At 42.3% G+C, this 20,673-nt stretch overlaps 3 protein-coding genes across 3 annotated transcripts; 2 read left to right on the plus strand and 1 right to left on the minus strand.

Annotated features, from left to right (window-relative positions):
• Positions 1-5,341, minus strand: LOC100823297 (SEC12-like protein 1). Its single transcript, XM_003557401.4, has 10 exons — positions 5,010-5,341; positions 4,814-4,914; positions 3,034-3,166; positions 2,647-2,738; positions 2,317-2,416; positions 2,160-2,232; positions 1,959-2,079; positions 1,459-1,578; positions 838-908; positions 1-719 (listed from the first exon to the last, which is right to left on the minus strand). The coding sequence occupies exons 1-10, from the start codon at positions 5,199-5,201 to the stop codon at positions 541-543; spliced, it is 1,182 nt and encodes a 393-aa protein (XP_003557449.1). The 5' UTR covers positions 5,202-5,341; the 3' UTR covers positions 1-540.
• A 5,576-nt stretch (positions 5,342-10,917) lies between these two features.
• Positions 10,918-15,507, plus strand: LOC100823606 (uncharacterized protein ycf45). The gene is made up of 9 exons (XM_003557402.3): positions 10,918-11,577; positions 11,750-11,964; positions 12,139-12,289; positions 12,410-12,601; positions 13,115-13,277; positions 13,390-13,691; positions 14,040-14,216; positions 14,301-14,465; positions 14,925-15,507. Exons 1-9 carry the CDS (start codon positions 11,122-11,124, stop codon positions 15,225-15,227), a joined length of 2,124 nt encoding a protein of 707 aa, XP_003557450.1. The 5' UTR covers positions 10,918-11,121; the 3' UTR covers positions 15,228-15,507.
• A 1,167-nt stretch (positions 15,508-16,674) lies between these two features.
• Positions 16,675-20,553, plus strand: LOC100823909 (glycine-rich RNA-binding protein RZ1C). Its single transcript, XM_010229956.3, has 3 exons — positions 16,675-16,832; positions 16,961-17,105; positions 18,801-20,553. Exons 2-3 carry the CDS (start codon positions 16,995-16,997, stop codon positions 19,572-19,574), a joined length of 885 nt encoding a protein of 294 aa, XP_010228258.1. The 5' UTR covers positions 16,675-16,832; positions 16,961-16,994; the 3' UTR covers positions 19,575-20,553.
• Positions 20,554-20,673: the final 120 nt, after the last annotated feature.

A 20,673-nucleotide genomic window follows, 5' to 3' on the forward strand; every position in this document is an offset into this window, starting at 1 on the left:
TATGAAGGGAGAAAATACTATCCGTGCAATAATGTACAAACTCCCAACAAACACAGCTTAAGCCAAACAAACTCTAATAACACAACTTCCAAATGCAAAACTACCGTCGGTCAAGCCCTCTCTCAAGTCTCAAAACAACAAAGTAAGGAGTACTAAACTTCCTTAGACGCATGGCGTGTGCGAGCCTGGCTAGTTAGAAATATTTCCTATCAGAGTATTCTATCCATTATTGTGGCAGGTTGCTTGACTGATCACTTGATTATAAGACGACACAAATGGCATTTTGACAAATATATGCCACTGCAAGGTTCTACAGATTGAAAATGCCACCGTATCACACTGACATGGTCGGTGAACTTTCTGAGACCACTAGTGGCATTTCACTCTTTCCCCTAGATAAATACTGACGTGGTCGGATAAGTGCCCAGCTGGAATGATACAACATCGCTCAAATTTGGGGCAAAAAACGATGAACAATACAGCATTTCCGCAACACTGATACGCCTGATAGCTTGAAAATCACACTGGTGACAGTTAAGTTCACCAGAGGTTCTGGTTTTCAGGAGATGGAGGAGCCTCCTTCAGGACACTCCATGGCTTGGCAGGCTGATGCCGCCCCACTGGGGAGTTCCAGAAGGAACCAGAGTGCTGGTAGAACACATAGAACAGGACGGCTGACCCTAGGAAGAGGGCTAAGAGTATAAGCCAGACTTGCCATTCTGCAGAAGAGAAAAACGGTAGCAGGTTGGTCAGTAAAACCCTATCACTCGAGGGCAAAGTGCCATGGCATTCCCGTCAAAAAAGAAGTGCCAAACGGCATTTGGCTCAGATATGCACCTTTCCAGTCAGCAGGCACATTCAGTTTTGTCAACTCTGATCCCCATTGAGGTGATGTGGAGATTACAATCCTGCAACATCAGTAGGCATATGTATTGAAGGAAACAGAGAGGAAGTTCTGCAATGTGAAAGAGGATGGTCCATTGCAAGAGATAAACAGCTTGTGCATAAAAACAAGAGTGCATAAGGGCCTGCCAATCCTAGCTTGGGAACAACGGAAGATATATCCTTGTGGTCTTTTCAGAGCAAGGTGGACTAAACTAAAGAAAAACTAGTCAGTGCTTACAGGCTAGACATGCGAACAAATGAAACTTCAAATTTCTGTGCTGCTATGTGAATGGATATATGTCAACGCAAGCATGCATAGGCATGATCATGTCCAATCTATGATGCTGAGCAAGCACAAATAGCTAGAGTTACAGTCATGGCACTCTAAAATTATGCCACATACCAACTGATGCACAAGAACTAAGCAAACATGGCTAGCTAGTTATAATTTTGTATGTTCAGTGAAATAAGCGGCCAGACAAAAGAGAACTACCACATGAACTAACTACTATAAGATTCTAACAGACATCTGATATTCCGAAAGTCCCAGTATGATACTGAAGTTCTAGTTACCTTTCTGTAGGACAAAATTCAATGGAGGAAATGGGAGAACCAAGATGAACCTTCTTGCTCCAGTGAGAAACCTCCATCTTCTTTACATCCACAGCACAAAAGTCGCCATCATGGCTTCCTCTGAAAGATTTCAGCTGATGCTGTCACTATTTATGTATTCATGTAAAATCTTAACAGAAGTGGTAGTGTGCGTGAACTTTGCATTTTTCAGACGTAGGCACGCATGCAATACATTGTCCTTAATAACAAGAGTAACTACACTAATGCTCCAAACACATGCAAGAGTCATGTCCATGTATATCGTCTTGCAAGCTGAGTCTGTGACCAGAAATACAAGGAAACTGGGTGATAACATTGCCTAAACTCTTCAAAAGGAAAGGCTATTAGGGAAAACTGGAGTATTTTGCCCATTCGAGATGTTTCTAGATATGCAAAAATGAAATCATAACTGAAGTACATTATGATAAAATAAGGAATTCGGGAGTCTTTGTTCCACTTACAAAGCCAGAAACTTCCCATCCATGCTAACTGAAAGTGTAGAGATAGACTTCCCGAGAAGTCTTTTGTAGCCAATTCGAGCCCAGTCACTTATGTTCCAAACAACAGTCACAACTTTGGTACCTGTCCAATGATGAATACATATCTGGTTAAAGTGGACACATATGCATGGATCTATGTCTTAACTTCCATCAAAACCATACCTTTTGCAACTGTGCAGAACAAAAATGGTTTCATGCCATCCCTAGAAAAGCGGCAACACTCGATTTTCTCGTCCTGAATAGAAAACGAAAACAAAAGATTAAGTTCCAGCCATCCCAACAGGAAACATGAAATGCAGAAATGGATCAATAAGCATACCGAAGATCGAGTCAAATTGACCAACGGTACCCCCTCATCTATCTTCCATATTCTTGCAGTGCCATCAGTGGATGTCGAAACTAAAAACTCTGAGTCTAAGCTAAAATAGAGAAGGCAGCAGCATTACATCAGTGCATGCTGAATAAATTGGTGAGCAAATAGCCAAGAACATTATCGGTCCGTTTTGTAAGACGGTGCCTATCTAATTGCTTTCGTTACATCAGTACTTTAGTTCATCCAGTTATGGAATTCCGATATTCTTTTTGTAAACAATAAGAAAAGGAAATACACAACAATAAGAAAAGGAAATACACTTTCACTTGCCCTAACCTGATATCCATATCTCGGAACGACTTATGAGCTTTGGGTTCATCTAAGAGCATGTTCATGCTTGGCCAGTGAAATATTCTGAGATGCCCATCCTGTAGTTTGGTAAAACAACAAAATTATGAGAATCATAGGCTGTAACCATGTGTCAGAAAGTTTAGCTAGAAAGTAGTCCTTTTAGAAAAGAAATGCAACTGCAAGATCAGATGACCAGAGAAAGTGAACCAGCTGGAAGAAATAGCTTAACAAGAAATTTTGAGATGTAAAAATTCAGGCATCTAACTAATATCATTATTAAAATATACTATAACAGGAAAACATAACCAAGCAACAGAAAAGGGAGAAAATGAACAGAAAGAAATTGACCCCTAGAGACGAAATATGGGATACCTCACCACCAAGGGCAATTTTAGCTCCATCTGTGCTGAAAACAAGACATTTCTGTGGTCCAATGGATGCAAGCGGGGGAGCCTCTCTTGGAATAAGGCGAACCGTGAACTCTTCAAAAATCATTTTAAATAGCCTACAAATTTTGACATCTGGTTTAATTACAAAGTCCATGTCTTCATGGAAGAAAACAGAAAAGGAAAAGGGTATAACGTAACAGTGCAAACTGGATTTAACAAAGAAATTGAGGAAATATGTGTGCTGCTCTAATTATCATTTCAGTGGTGTCTGTGTCTTCAGTCCTACTTTGAGTTTATCAGAATAATATAACAAGACAAACACCCCTGCTAAAAAATATCAGTAACTGGATGTGCATAAACCTTGTACAGATACAAGGTGGAAATCACAAAGATACTATCCCATCCATTTATTGTGTTTCATTATTTACTGAATATATAAATAACATCAGCCACATCAGATAGTGAAAAATTCAAAGTGCAAATAGTATCTTTTCTCCACAAGTCATGAATGAAGCAAAACATGTTACTGTACAGAGAGAAAAAACTACTTCTGTGTTGAACACTACAGAATCTTTTGGAAGGTTTCACTTATCTTCTGAATTTATGAACCTTAAAGTTACTAACAGCACAAAAAGGCTTACTCCGTAGTAGTATCTGCTGAATTTATGAACCTTAAAGTTACTAACAGCAAAAAACCTCACCTAATCACAAGTTCATGGTAGTTTTCCTAGAAATACCAATTACATTGTGGAGGCGCAAACACCCACCCACCCATCTGTTGGGATGGAGGGGGCTCTTTCGCTTATGGGCTAGGCCGGATGCACCAAATGCCTGAACACAACACGAGTGTGGAGCTTGGCCTGGGACGCTAACACCATCACGCACTAGCAGTGCCTACAGAAGACCAGAGCCACGGAGCATCGAGATTGACAAAGTCTCCATCGGTACCTTGCTATCGATGGGTACACTGCCTACCACTGAAAGGATAATTCATCTTTATGAGACACACAGGATGCCGAACCTGGGGTTTGATCCCTTGTGGCTGGAGCTGGACAACCACCCAACTAATGGTTGGTTCTCTAATTTATGATACTAGTATTAGTGCCCTGCAGCCATGATCTATCTATCCCCACCAAAGAAAATACCCGATGGTACAGCATCATGAGAACATGCCCTAAATTAAAGTATACAAGGCAAAATTGTCATTGGCGCCTCAACATCCTGAAACTACAACTTTTTTCAGCTCCAGACTGAAATTACAACATCCTGAAACTACAGATTGGTTTCAGCATCAGACTTTGAATTTTTATTTTTCTTGAATACACCCAAGTAGGTCTATCATAGACTTTGACAATTCTGATAGGACACCAATCAAACCTTTGACAAAAAGTTACTCACTTGCACTTTCAGTTTTAGATTTCAGCATCCAAGCTAACTCTAATTAAGCTGCTTTCAAGCACAAACCACCCAGCTTCAGAGCATCAAGCCAATTTTCGTGATGATCACATGGGAACCTAATTAACCTTGCAGTCCCAATTCTCAACAAACCAACACCCTCAGACCAAATTAATCAGCTGAGCCAGCACTAAAACCTTCCTGCATTACAACTACTCCCCTTAAATAATCTTAATTCAAGTTCTATATTCTCAGATCTTAGAGCAGGCACAAGCATCCAACTCATAACCCCCAATATCAACCCCAGACTAGAGCGTCCGAAAATTTCATCACCAAATAAGTAGGCAGAGAGCAGCCGAGCCACGCACCTGCACCCCTTGGCCGTGGCGCAGACGAGCTCGTCCCCGGTCGGGTGCACCGCTATGCTGCGCGGCGCGTCGTCTGGATTCTCCCCGAGCACAGCCCTCGCCTGCAACGCAATCCCAAACCTACCAGGTCAACCCACGATCGAATTCGAAGCTCAACCAAAATTCAAAAGGCCAAAAGCGCCGGGCAGCGACGCACCAGGGGTTCCTCGGAGAGGGAGCAGCGCTCGGAGTCGAAGCCGAGGACCTCCAGGGCGGGAGGGGACGATGCCCGGCCGTACGCCGCGAAGACGCGGGTGGCCCTGTCCTCCCGGCGCCGGATCCACGCCGCGCACGCCACCTTCCCGCCCCCCGCCGCCGCGACCGAGCCCTCGCCGCCGCCGCCTGCCATGCGCGTACTTTGCTGAAGTTGTGCCACGGGGTTTACCTGCCGCTATGGGATCCGCTTCAAATTTTTCGAGTTTTGGGGAGGGTTTAAAAGGGGGCAGAGGAGGAGGAAAGTGGAAGTGGGGATGGACGGAGGAGGAAGGCGGCGAACAAGACGAAGTCATTATGTTATGTGGGGTTCTGGGGAATTATCCGTGGGCCCGAGAGGATATGCTTTTGGTTATCCGCTGACTTTTGATCAGTCAACGCCAGCCGAGGCTTGTTCATCTTTCTTTTTCTTTACTTGGGAACGCTGGCTTGGCTTCAATGATTTGGAGAGTTTATTTCAGCACTTGAGTATTTGTTGACCTCTGATTTATTTGTTTGTATATCTATGATCTCAATGTCAATCCATAATGGTAACCAAGTGGTGGTTAATTTGGTGATAATAGAAGAAGAAGAAAAATATAAAAAACCGGTTTTTATTTGTATGATTTGTTGCATGAACAGAAAAATGTATAGATTACGACGGCAATGCGTATCAAATTGGGAACCATAAGAATTAGCAACAAAGTATGTTTGATTAGGCCACGCTAAAATATGGATCCTGGGCCTTTTTTCCAACAAGTTAGATTCAACGGTAAATCTGTTTGGAACTTGAAATTTTTAAGTCACATGGTCTAACCACAAAATAAAGCTGAAAATTGAATGGCTAGTAAAATTCTTATGAATTCCTCTAAGCATGTTGAACAATTGGTAGCATGGAGAAGAAAATATACCAAGAAAGAGTAACTTTGTTACTGCATAAGTTCAAAGAAAAAAATCTTACTACATGGTGAAACAGTTTGGCTTTTATACCACACTAGTAAGAGGGGTAGTGTACTCACCTATCAACCCAGCATAGCTTTTGCACAGGACCAAGAAGTCGGGCTAGTTGCACGCGGCGCGAGTTTGAGTCCCATGGACCAAATTTCGCGTGTCTCACCCGAGAATTTACCTCCCTTGTTGTTCTGGCCACATACGCTTGTTTCTTAGTGGTGATGTAATGTGCTCGTTGCGGACAGAGCCTGTGGTGGCTCTGGAAATCTAATGTGCATGTAATAGGTATAGATTGTAGTTCTACCTTGCACACTAGAAGTAGGATGTGTGCGTCTCGCGTGTGTTTGTGCGTGAGTTTCACATACTACGGCTGTACCGTACTTGAGTGCCTTCAAAAAAAAAGTCGGGCTAGTTTACTTTGTTGAAAAAGTGGAATCCCTATCACTTGAATTTCACACATACAAATTTCGAGCTTTACTCTTTCAAAAAGAATTGTTGTGGAGACATCTCTGTCATTTTCCTTATAAAAGAAACTAACTGTTGGAGCTGAAAAAACGCATGTGACAAACAGGAGTACATGGGAGGCAGTGATGATGGCCAGTTCGATAACTACTCGCAAGTTACGCTGGATGCTCTCTTGTACAGTTGTACCAAATGAAGAAGTTAGGACGGGCGTTTAATTTTCAACACGTCGCTTCAAAACTTCTTTATTCTACCGGCAGGTCGATGTAGGTCCGTAACGACCATCTGAGCTGAGAAATTCGCCAACCTACAGGCTTTCCCATGAAAAAGTTAGGTGTACGACGCAGCCACACACACAGCTATCACACACGTAGAAAACTCCAAAGGTTCTCTATAGAAAAAAAATTATAAATTGAAATTCTTTTGGAATTTGTCAGTACAGAATCCCTTTTAGACGACACCAAATTTCCTAGTCCAGCTTGAAATAGGCTCAAAAAATGCACGGTCGGAAATTTGACAAAGGTTTGGAACAAATTCTAAATTTTCATAAACGATTTCATTTTTATGAAAGATATGTATAAAATGCCTTGCTGTTCTTGGGATCCGGAGCGGGCTAACTCGGCCTAGGCAAAATGATAGGAGTAGAATTTTCACGCCTCAACCACTTTGTGATCAAGTCATTTTTGGAATAGTGATGATTTTATCAAATTTTTATTGATAGCCTTCAGTATCCGCATCTCGTTTTTGAGCGTGGATGGTTCCAAGATAACAATACACTATTAGAAAAAAAAAGGGAAACAACTCATTATTCCACTTACTCTTTTCCAAATTATAAGACATTTTTGTCGTAAGTTAAAAAATAAGTTTAACCAAAATTATATAAAAAAATCTGACAACATTTACAACTTTAAATTAGTTTCAGTTAATCCGCCATGATATGGGTATGTTTGGATGGTGACCAAACTCTGTCTTGCCAATTTTTGGTCATTGATCAAATTTTGGTTCTTATTTGGATGAAAGTCAATAGCTCAGTACCAACTCTAGTTCATCTTTTTTTCAAAGTTGACCAACTCATGAACAACCAAAATCTTAACCAATATTTCGGCAACAAATTTTTGGCATGGCATTTGCGAGTTCAAACCAAACAATCATATATCTTTATAGAGTTCTAATTTATAAACTACTCTCCTCGATCTGAGACACTTATTATGGATCGGAATGAACAGTATATTTTTATAACCTTTGATCAAATTTAGACAATTTGTCAGTGCATATATAACAAGATAATACTAATCATAAGGTTTATATATATGTATCCAAACTAAATTAGTTCATGCATGCAACTAATCGACATTAAGGCTTTCTATTATGATATTCAACACAAAATGAGAAGAAGATATCTACTCAGTACAACTGGTACTGAGCAAAAAAGAAAGAAAATCATCTCTAATGTACACCAAAATTGCCACTCAAAAATTGACACTAAACAATAGAAGTTTGATGCGCATTCAAATTATTCCATAAGGAACTTTTGTTGCCTAGTCTATATAAATAAAATGTCTCAGTAATATGTAATCCACTTGTCTCACCATAGGAGGAGAAATTTAACCACACAACCTTTCAGACCACTTCTTGTAGCTATTATCAGCCATGAAGAGTGCATCCTACGCCACCAGCTTCATCCTCCTCCTCCTTGCCACTCTTCTCGCGGCACATGTAGCTCCCACGGTGTCCACCGACGGTGAGTGAGGCCCGATCCTGGGTGTCGATGATCGAGGAATATTGTTCATCGCCAATTGGGCGGTGCAGGAGCACGACCGGCCGGTATCCGGGGAGACACTGACCTTCGACAAAGTGTTGAACAGCTCAAAGTTGTCCCAAGGCCCTGTCATCACCTTCAGGCTCCTCATCAGTGCCCTGAACGCCAATGGACATAACAGCTCGTAGAATGTTGAGGTGCTCGATGGCCCTTGGACCAACACACGCGTGCTCAACCCGTTCGCTCCAGCCTCTTGATCATATCCCTAACACCTCTAAGCGTGGGAGGATCGAGGCCCTCTGGACGCTATTACTGGCTTTATCCGCCCTTCCGTCAGTATACGATCGGTGAATATATGTTGGTGAAGTGCTTTATTTGCCTCTGCACGAGATGAATTGATATTTTCTTATACAAAATAAAAGATGTATTGTTCTGAACTGTTATGTTCTGGTCAGCCTGTCATTTTGTTTATAAATATTTACACAACCGTGCTAAGGGCATCTCCAAAGGAACACCTCAAATGCTCTCCATTCGTCCAAATCTGTCCATCATATGGGGTTCATGAGCAAAATATACAAGTGGTCCACACTCCCCATTTCTTTCCCAATTTTGAGGAGAGTATGAGGAGTCCCCATTTGTGCAAAACTTATCCAAACATTGTCCACTTGTCTTCTTGACTCACATGTCATACACTCATGAAGAGATAAATGAGGGCTATTATTGGATAACTTGATATTTTGCTCATTCTTATTTGTCCAAAAACCACTCAAATGGACAAATGGAGAGGACAATTTTTTTGATCGAAAATGGGAGAACAAACAGGGGCTCACCTTGAGATGCCCTAGGCTCGCAATAAAGTCCACGATATTTATAAACGAACAAGGCCAGACGGCGGCTGTAAAAAAAAAGTCCAGACTGCCTAGTTTAAAAAAAAATGGGCCGGCCGGTCCATAATCCACGATAAATGGATCGATGCATGGAGACGACAGCGTTCTTTGTCGAGACTGCAGAGTGCTGTTTTTTTTTTTGGAAGAGAGCAGAGTGCTGTCCCTAGCGGCTCCCAACTCCACTTGGAGAGACAGGTGTCGCGTCGGAACAGTAGGCACGAAAAATGGAACCTTGAACCGGACCAAACAAGACGCAGGGAGAAGATTCTCGCCAAGGAAAGAAGGGGGCAGGGGAGCGAGAAGAAGTGATCAAGTGAAGAAGAGGGAAGAAAGGGAGAGGTGGGCAGACAGAGACCAATCCCCAAAAGCTACCCCCTCCTTTCTCCTCCACAGAACTCGATTGCCAGGCATCTACTACTCTGCTCTACTGTACTCTACCTATGGGTCTCGCGTGGACTTGGCTCATGGACCATTATAGCGCCAGCGTTGGTTATAAACTTATAATCTGCCCGATTTATGTGGTTTCAACTGTTGTCGCTGAATTTCTTTTTCTTTGTCAGTGGCCGGAAGGGTGTGTAAGTTACTCCATATATCCTAGAAGTCCATGAGTTTGACAATCAATTGAACTGATAATATACACTCCCTCCGTTCCCAATTAACAGACGCAGGCCATTTTAAAAAAAAAACCCTATTAATTTATGAAATCAACATGCAGTACACATCTTCAATTGAACGTGGACTCCGCGTTGATTTAAAAAAACTAAGTTTGTATTTGCAAAAGTTCTGACAGAACGTGGATTGCAAGTCGATTTTGAGAAATAGCAAGAGTTTTTTGTGAAATTTCCGACACCAATTAATTAGAAACAGAGGGAGTAAATTATTTGTTTTGAAATCCTTTCCAACCCGAATTCAATATAGCACACAAACTATAAACTATTTGTCTAATGTGTAGTTACAGTTGAATCTCAAGAGTAGATACAAAAATCCAATAATAACAAAATACACATGGGAAGTAATTTTTGGAACACAAGAACATGATTTTTCAAGTACAAAATTAATATGAGTGTCTCAATATAGTAGTGAGGTGAGGCAAAAAAAGAGTATACCATAACTTTAAAAAAAAATGAGCTACACTAGCGGTACGGTTAGCCAGAAAAAACTATTCCTCCAACCCATATTACTTGTCTTAAATTTGCCCAAATATGAATGTATCTATGTTTAAAAAGCATCTAAATACAGGAATAGTAGATTACTAAATAATTGGAGTCACGAGAAGCCAACATGACTGCAAGAAACTAAAACAACCACGGGTTTGAGTTAAAAAAAAGAATCATGGCCGGGTTATGAATTTTATTACGTCCTTCTACTATTAACTTCCCTTCGTTCCTAATCATCATATGCTAGGTTGGATGGTGGCGCCATCGATCACAAGTCTAGAGTTCGAAAACATGAATGGCAAGAAAACAACAAAATTTGGCCGATGCAAGCTGTGGAGCAAGGGTACAAGTTGGTTGCGGATTGTGAAGACTAGTAACTGCAACGATGGAGCAAAGAAACACAATATGTGCTAATGTGCAGCAAAGTAAGTAAACTTAGACAAACAGCCTAAGACCCTGTTTAGAAGCGTAAAATTTTAGATCAAATATAATGTAAGAACCGAAAATATTGTCAAAATAATATCACTCTTCTGCGAAGTGAACAGCGAAGCATCGGCGACGAGCAAGACAGTCCATAGCACAGGTCTATCCATGGAGGCGGGACCGTTAACGGCCGAGAAGAGAGTCCCTGGCGTCCCCGCCTTTCGAACACTCTTTGTTCCTCCACAACTCCAGTCGCAGTATTCCTCGGAATCTTCCTCCTCCGATCCCCTCTCTTCTCTTCTTCCTCCACCCTCCCCGCCCTCCACCTGTTCGACCAAATCACCCACCCTTTCTCTCCCGCGCTACATATACCATCGCGCCATTTCACCGCTCTCTAGCTCTCGCCATCCATCACCCAGTCACCGCGTCCGCGTCACGATGCTCAAGGCGCTCAACCCCACGCCGATCCGGCTCCGCCCGGCCTGCCGCACCCCCTCGCCGGGGTGCGCGCGCGCGGCGCGGCGCCGGGCCACGGGATGCACGCGCAACAGGGCGATCCCGCAGCAGCCGCCCGTGCGCCGGCCCTCTGGGGACCGGTGCGTGCCGTGGCGCGGCGCGGGCCCCGCGGGCCCCGCTGCGGCGCCGGCTTCCCCTGTCGCCGCTCCGGCGCCTGGGGCTGGCGCGGGCGCGGGGGCGAGGGGCGAGCTGGAGGCGTTCTTGGAGGTGGTGCCGGCGAGGATGCGGCGGGACCTGGCGATGCACCCGGAGGTGCGGGAGCTGGTCGAGGTCGTCATGGACCTCGGGCGCCGCCCGCTCGCGCGCTTCCCGTCCGGTGACTGGGTGATCTCCGACCAGCCTGTCACCGCCGATGACCTCCGCCAGGCCGTCTCCAAGGTGCCCCGTCAGCTAGTTTCTAGTTAGTGCTTAGTTGAGCTAGCTTTACGGTTTACACCATGATACATACCTGTGATCCCGAAATTGACTACTCAGCTCTTTCAATAGTGTCAAAGTTCCTTCTGTGGAGATGCTGTTTTGCTCATTTGGGAAGACATGATTCTCTTTGCAGGTAGGCAATTTCTCCGAGGACAATCGATCCGGGATCAACCACTCGTTGCACAGGATCAGTGCCATCCGAAACCGGAAGGCTCACATAATTGGTCTCACCTGCCGTGTCGGACGAGCTATATCTGGTAGTGCAGAGATGATCCGTGATTTGGTCGTGGGAGGCGGCTCTATTTTGGTGATTGGACCTCCTGGAGTAGGGAAGACTACTCTGATCAGGTACATCATCTTGACACATAGCAGTGGGGCTCTATCAGGAGTATTTGCATGTAATGCTAATGCATGTTACATAAATTACACATATAACTTCAGTACCATGGCTGAGTAGATCAAAGATAAAATGATGGGTCTTGGAACTAATTCTAACAATTCAAAATGCTTTCAATAATACAGGGAAATAGCTAGAATCTTGGCAGATGAAGGTAAGAAACGTGTGATCATTGTGGACACATCCAATGAAATAGGAGGTGATGGGGATGTACCTCATTCTGGCATTGGGCGTTCTAGGAGAATGCAAGTTCCGAAAGTTACGATGCAGCATAACGTATGTTCTCAATATTCTTTCATATGGTTAATATATAGCTGTGGAATCTTCTAGAGTATCTGCCGGTTAGTACATCACTAGTGCATGTTTTATGATGCATATGGAACATTATTTTCGTAGGTAATGATTGAGGCTGTTGAGAATCACATGCCGGAAGTTATTGTGATCGATGAGATTGGTACAGAGCTTGAAGCATTGGCAGCAAGCACCATTGCTCAAAGAGGCGTTCAACTTGTTGGAACTGCTCATGGGGTGACAATTGAGAGCATAATAAAAAACCCTTGCTTGCAAATGCTTGTTGGTGGGATCGAGGTGCATTTTTCCTTCTCTATCATCTGCTGACCAAGAGTCTTTAATATTGTTGAAGCTTAGCATCTTCCTGAACTTCACTTTAAAGCGCAATAATAATTCAGTCCATTCTGAAGCTTAGCATAGTTATGCTAATATAGTTGTTAGATTCCGAAGGATAGCCCAGTTCTGGGAGCGCAATGGTGTCAGTGCCAACCTGGGTTTCGTTGATTTATTTTTTGGGGCGAGTAAATCAGTATATCTTGTTGTTGTTCGTAAGAATACACCTTTGGTTTCCTTCCCTCGCTAGTCCATTCTACATTCCAAAAGAGAGTGATATATTTTCCAGATAATTGAAGGATAATGAATAATTGATATTTTCACTGTTGTATAGAACGATAGCAACTTTATCAAATTTGTCAAGATTGAATTTCCAGTCAAATTTGGTTCCTTTTCTAGATTTTTATAGTCATATTTCATACTAAGAGTGATTAGAACAGTTTGTTAGTGAAATAACAATATAAGTTCATTATATAGAGTGTGACTCTTGGAGATGAAGAGGCAAAGAAGCGGAAAGTTCAGAAAACAATTCTTGAGAGAAAAGGGCCCCCAACATTTTCATGTGCTGTTGAGATGGTATCTAAGACTGAATGTCGAGTGCACCACAAGTTAGAAACCACAGTTGATGCTATTCTTGCAGGTAACTGACTAACTCCCAGTTAAGACTTTCTCAGTCAGCTACTAGAACATGACTTAGAAGGATTTGCTTCTGGTGTCTGAAATTAGTTTTCTTATTATTCTCTCTGGTACAGGGAAGCCTCCTAAGTTTGAAGCTCGCGTGATGGACAGCAAGGCCACCGAGCCAGGAGCATCTTTTGTGATACCTGAGATGGAATATGAAATGGAACCCTTGCCCTCATGTCAGGAACATCTAGTCACCAGGACAATCACATCTGAAGATCAATTCGTTGATGATTTTGGTTCCACCAGGCAAACAAAAAGCAAGAGTGTTCCATCAGACGACTATTTGGATGGTCATTCTGGTTATACGAAGAAAACAAAAGGCAAAACATATGCGGCTGAAAGGCCTCCAGTTCGTGTTTACACATACCAGGTAAGTGTGGAGATACAAAACATGGTTTTCTGGATTGTACTTCTTTACTAGTTGTGAGTCTTGTGACATTCATCATGTTATGTGACTTGACATCTGAGCAGACTACACATTCCTTGCATGGCCAACTGGCTACATTTTTCTATGAGAAGAATGTAACTATCATTTAAAGAAGTTACTCTGGAGCACCTTTGTATTCCTAATCATAAATTCTGATTAGTTCATCCCGTGTATTTTCTTATTGCTGCCTCTTCTAGGCTGATTATTGTGCTATATAATATTTTCTGACTGAGTGTACAGAAATATAGCATAGACAATAAAGCTCATTTTACTTCTTTCTTTGACTTTCAGGTTTCAGAATCTGATGTCTTGCAAGTAGCAAGTGTGATGGGTTTTGATGACGAATTAGAAATAACAGATGACATTGGAGCTGCCAATGTGATTCTTGCATCAAGTTCTGAAATGAAGCAGAATCCTTGGATCCGTAATGTTGCCAAATACCACAAGCTTCCCATTTTCGTCGTTAAGGTGATCTTACGGTACATCTATTTTGTGATATCCAGTGCAAACTCTATTATACTTGTTAACAAGGTTGCACCTTATAAATAGCAGACAAACACAATGGCTCAGATAGTAAAGGCTGTCAAAATGATTGTTGGAAGAGATAAACTTAATGCACCATCACGCAAGCAACCTAAGGTTTTGGAGGGAGAGATAGAGATTGATGATGATGCTCCAAAACGGAAGCCATCATTGGAGGAAATTGATGCGTTGGAGGTAACCTCTTTACCATGCTTACCTTCGAAGATTACTAGATCAATTTCAGGTGTTACCTAAGCTAATTTATTATGTCTTGTCGAAAAACTATATTAACTTCCTTTATACTGAAATTCGTTTCTGTTTCATTTTCTCTTTAGTCCACCATACGAAGTGCAATGTTGCCCAAGTTGTAAATAGGTTGGGTAGCGTGCTCCTGATGCATTAACATCCCAATCACCCTACTTTCATATTTTGTGGACCGCACCACTTCAGGGAAATAAGATCAGTTCTTTATATCTTTTCTCAAAATGTGTAATGACATTAAAAAAATCAGTCCATCCCAAGATCACCGTTTAACAGGCTACCATCATATTTACTCCTTCAGTCATTCTGGAACTTTACATTATTTGCTAGTTCTATTCATTGTGCTACCATAGTGTTTGCCTGACAGCTATATTATACTCTGCAACAATGCAGGAGGCCCGGTTGGCAATTGAATACATTGTAATTCCAGGAGGTGAGCCAGTCGAACTCCTCCCAAGGTGTTCAGAAATAGTTGCTCGTCAGCTAGAGCTTGTTGAGAGCTACCAGCTACTAGCCGAAACCTTTGGAACCGACCCCAATTCAAGGTTGCAGATTCTTCCTGTGAAAATAACCAAGAAGAGTTCAAGCCAGGGCGCTCAAGGACAGACATCCACCAATAAAAGTGCGTCGGATCTGATCGTCAACGAAAATGGTGGGGGCTTCAGCTTCTCACGGCTGCCCTTTCTGCCGAAGTGACACCCTAGATTGATACATTGATCACAACCAGAATGTACATCATTCTTCTCTCTTCTTCTTGGTATTGTTGTACAGAGCTGTGCACGGTGGTGTAAATAGTGTTGAATGTCCAAGAATCGAAAGAGCAAAGCTAATTGTAATCGCCTTCCATTCTTTTACTGAAATAAAGTCTCTCACATTGCGTCTTGAACTTCTTGTCAGGCTCAGGCTACAATCCTGTAATCTTGAATAATTCTGTGTACCTAAGCTTGAACCCTAAAAGGCTAAATTCATGTGTGCATGTGTGATGTCTGGTGTGTGCGTGTATATGAACTCCGTGCAAGATATGCATCTCATAATGTTAGTCAGCGTTTCAAAACATTATAAATATTTTTTAATATGTGCCAAATTATTCATTATTACTCGAATTAGCAAAACTGCCGCTCAACTTATAGTCAGCAAGTCATAATGGTCTTATCATCCCAGGGACATTTCAGATATTTTCTCAGCTCAGAGCCACTCCACAACAACGTTTTTCTCCTTTTCGAAGCAATAGTTTTTCTATCGAAACCAGGCCACGAGTCCCACGACCGTTTCTGCCCGTAGCCTAAACTAATAGGGCCATAAATGCTCTCCTTTTCCTGCGTTCCAAACAATAACATAAGAAGATACTTTCCGGTGTTTTTTGTTCCTTGCTTTTCGCTTACAATTTTTTAGGTACACACTACAAACGTAAATGCTCACAACACGCACGTACACTCACCCTTATGAACGTACACTCACCCTTATGAACGCACACACTATCCCTATGAGCACTTCCGAAAAACTGAACTGGCAGATCTTGATAGATTGACGAAGTCACCACAAGCGTGTCCGCTTTTAGGCTGCATTCCTACTGTTAAGTTTGCGTCGAATATGTATATAAGATTACAATTGACTTGATAATAGCGGAGAGTTAGGTTAGTGTCAGACACTTGTAACCTAGGCTTGGTATATAAAGAAACCATGGAGTAACAAAAAATAGACAAGACATTGCCGAAGTCCGCGGTGGTTTTGTCGACGTGCTTGTATTATGTCGATTTAGTACAACGGGGATGAGCACCCGAACAAGGGCTCCCGAAGATGTAGTCTTCGGCTAAACCCCGTCATCAAACATCATCTCGCCATTGTCTATTTTCTGTGATGTTCTCAGAATATCTGGTGCCTAATTTCTCAACACCTACTCTGTTTTATTTCCATTGCCGTATTTTAAAAATCCTGTATTTCAAAGAGACATTTCGTACTTGAATAAAAGTTGAAATCAATCGCTTGTACAAACAATAGTATATTATTGTAGAGATAGCGGGTAAAATTTAACTTTTTAAGAGGAAAGATAAAATTTAACTGGGCCGTACCAGCTTCCTTTCCGAAAACTATTCTTTTCAAGGAAAGAATTCTCAGGAAATACTCATGGAAGCCCACCAACCGGCGACACGTGCTTTCCATGCAGCCCAATTCCCGTTACAAACAGAAAGATCGAGATATCTTCTCTCTCCTCTCTTCTTCTCATCTCATCCCTTCCCCTCCTCCCTTTGTCTAAACCCTAGCGCCGCAGCCCGAGCGAGAGCTCCTGTGTTTCCGCGCAAGGTAAATCCTCCAACCGTCGTTTCTTTCTGAATCCTGGCGCTCGCCTAGCGTGCGATACGAGCTGTTACGCGGCGCAGAATTGTGCGAATCTTGACTTTTTTGGGGGGTTGATTTGGTGGTTTCTGTAGGTGGTGGGGAATTTTCGATTCGATTTGATTTGAGATGGCGGAGAAAGAGGTCGGCCGGATCTTTGTTGGCGGGCTGTCGTGGGATACCACGGAGCGCACGCTCGAGCGTGCCTTCAGTGATTTCGGCAAGGTCATCGAGACGCAGGTATAATAGCGATATTCTTGGATTTGTTCATATGTATTGTGGGGTGGGGATTTGTGTTAGGGCTTGATTTGGCCGAGATGATTGTGTCTTCTATTTTCTTCCAAGAACCAATTGCGTCTGTAGGCTAGCTTGTTCAATTTCGTTGCCTATGTTCGTCAGTGTATAATTAACTTAACATAGATATTTCATATAGCTGGAGAGTCCTGCAGTAAGCATATTTTATTGAGATAATGCATGTACTTCTGCTTTGCTATCCTTGATAACATGATATGCATAGATTGAATTATTCACCAATTTCTCAAAAAAATTGCGGAACCATCCTTGGTAGATATCTCATGGCTTTGATTTAGTTACATTACATACATGCAAAACCATGACCTAACGTAAAAAAGGAGCATAACCTAGCTTTATTTAGGGTCATTTGAGTTTCATGGTCGTTAAAAGTTGTATTTTTACCAATTGAATAATTTTGATAACAAAAGCTGTGACCAAGTTTATTATCGAGTAATCAAGCCTAGGTGGTTTACTTGTCTGTTTTTCCTCTTAGTAAACGCTTTTAATTTTCTCCTGTTTTCTAATTTCAATCTAATAGCAGTTACAGATTCACAGAGCCAGCAGTCATCTCCAGTTGTATATTTTAGGAAGTTAATGAAGTTGAAGGAAATGAAACACATTAATCTACTTGACAGCATGGTTATGCATTTTTGGGGTGACGGGTTCTGTAATTTCAATTTGAAGTAGGCATGCTCTGTTTTGTGGGCAGAAGCAGAGCTCCTCGTTTGCCATGGTAGTATTTAAGCTAACTGATGTCAGCGTAATTACGCAAAATGAGTTTATTGCCATTCCGATGAATTGGAGCTAAACATGATTGCAATGTTGGACATGAACTTGACACAAAGTTCCATTGCATAGTGGCTATGTTCTGGATCAATTCTGATATGAAAGGCAGAGGCAGATTTGTTTGTTGTCCTTGATTAGTGAGTTGTTACCGGTGATGCTGGAGAGTGAGTGTTGTTTGCTTTCCGGTGCCTACAGTCACTTGGAAGACCATTATTCTCAGCCTCCAAATGCGCTTTTCCCTTTAAATGGACATGCTTAGCCATACATGAATAAAGAACAGTGAATGATAAGAATGCCTTTAGGTACTGCAATTTTGTTGTCCCGAAGGAATGTGGCGGACTAACTATAATCCGATTATGTTCTTATTAGAAGCTCAGATGTAAAATTATTGTTTTGTGCATGTAGTGCTGACCAAAGTAATTGGCCTTGTTCAGTTTGTTGGATGTGGAGTTTACTGATTCCTGCAGAACATGAGCTACATACGGAATTGTGCTTGGTTTGTTATTGCACTGCCACTGATATCATCTTAACTCATTGATGGCATTGTTGTGGTCTCACCCTTCGAGTTCTGACCAGTGCGTATAGTATTCCTTCTGGATATCGTCAGCATACTGGTACTGTAGGGCAGATAAAGCAGATGGTGATTTAATTTGCAATGACTGAGCAGCGGTATAAGGATTGACTGTGTTCTCCAGTTGTCTGAGATGGTTCCACTGGTTGCTATGCTTGAAATATGCATGAACTCTTGTCCCCATTTGCATGTTCATATTACTTCTAGTGTTAGATTTTTTTCGTCTGTTCACTATTATATGTAGTTGTTGTCTTTCCATCAGTTTACTTTCATTGTATGTATAGGTTGTAACGGAAAGAGACACTGGCCGCTCCCGTGGGTTTGGATTTGTTACATTTTCGGAACCTCGGGCTGCGGATGCTGCAATTCGGGAAATGCATAATGGAGAATTAGATGGTCGGACCATTTCTGTGAACAAAGCTCAGCCTAGGATGAACACTGATGATGGTGGCTATGGATATGGGGGTGGTGGTTACTCATCTGGTGCTAGAGGTGGATATCGAGGTGCAGGTGATGCAGTTCCTGCTGCAAGTGATGATTGCTTCAAGTGTGGCCGTCCTGGACATTGGGCTCGTGAATGCCCTTATGCAGATGGAGGTAGACCTGGAAGGTACTCTCCCCCTTCCAGGTATGGCACTGCCACCGGTGGACGTGGTGACCGCTTTGGCGGACCAGACCGTTTTGCTAACCGCTATGTTGATGATCGTTATGACGGTAGCCGCTATGCTGATGATCGTTATAGTAGTGGGCGTGATCGCTATCCTCCAGCTGCAGATCGTTTTTCTGGTGACAGATATGCTGGTGCAGATCGTTATGCATCAGGTGGCTTTGCCAGGGAAAGGAGCTATGAAAGAGATGGAGGACGTCCAGGTGGAAGTTATTACCGTGATGAACCTAGAGCAACTGGTGGTTATGGAAGGGGTGGCCCGCGGGTGGCTAATGGTGACAGATATGGGAGTGGTGGACCTGCTCGCTTTGGTGGGAGTTACCGAGATAGACCTGCTCCCTATGATCGTCCCAGCAGGGGAGCAGCTCGCTCTTATGATGACCGCTACTGATGGAGGTTATCTTGGATCAGACCAGAGATTTAATCTAAGTTTGAGTTCTCAATTCCTACTTCATTTGCCTTTGCTATGTTGGTGCTTCGACTCTTAAGCATTCTTCTGCGCAGCTTGTTTAATTACTCTTCAGCTCATATGGCAGTACTCTATTATTATTCTTATGTTGTTGGAACTGTACACTTAGGCAGTGGGTGATGCTGGTTACTTGTTGTCATGGTATTGTGTAACTATGCAGTCTAAGTTTGAGTTGTACTATGTTTATCTTTCGACTCATCTTCTGTCATCAGCATGGTCAATCTGCGAGGCTATTGTGCCACATTCTGCCAGTTTTTTTGACAGATTTAGGGCCTGTTTATCTGATGTGTCAGATGTGTGCTGAATCTGCTGGTAATGCTGGCTTTGATCGATATGCTTTGCATAGATTGTACATGGATTATATGTTACATTGTGAAAAGTAATGTTTCAGCATTTTTGCATTACTCAGTCAATCATCTGCTTTGATCAGCTGTCTTTGTTACTGGGTTGTTACTCAGAAATCAGAACAGCAAGTTAAACACATACAGTCTGGACTGTGGACTCTTTGAAACCGAGTTATGTCTGAATGTGGACAGAGTATGCTGGTGATTTTTGGGGTTATGGTTGATAGTAGCATGCAATGGGTAGATGTAAGCACGATGTTTGGCTTGGTGCATGTTTTGCTTCTCTAATCAGAAGATCTCACTTCCAGGTTGAACCTACCTGCAGCAGTTTTGTTTGAAACAAGATTTCAAGGCACGAGTAGGTGCTAGCTACTGGCTGCTTTGATTGGAAGATTTGCAACAGCTTGTTTACGGCTACTGTAAAGTTATTATTTAGGCATTTAGGACAGCGTACGGAGTAAAAATAATTCTAGAAGCATATTTGTAAATTGATATGCATCCATATGTACGTTAATATTATTTCTGGAATTTTTGTCACTTGAAACATGGTTTGTTAATTTCTTTTGTTTGAAAAAGGCGTTTTCTTTATCTGTGCGGGAATATTCTTTTCGTTGTTAGAGAATGGTATACTTCCGTCGCAAATACCAGTGTTCTTGAATTTTGACCTAGTAAGATTG

This window comes from Brachypodium distachyon, chromosome 1 (assembly GCF_000005505.3).
Source record: "Brachypodium distachyon strain Bd21 chromosome 1, Brachypodium_distachyon_v3.0, whole genome shotgun sequence".
In the NCBI taxonomy this organism is placed as follows: Eukaryota; Viridiplantae; Streptophyta; class Magnoliopsida; order Poales; family Poaceae; genus Brachypodium; species Brachypodium distachyon.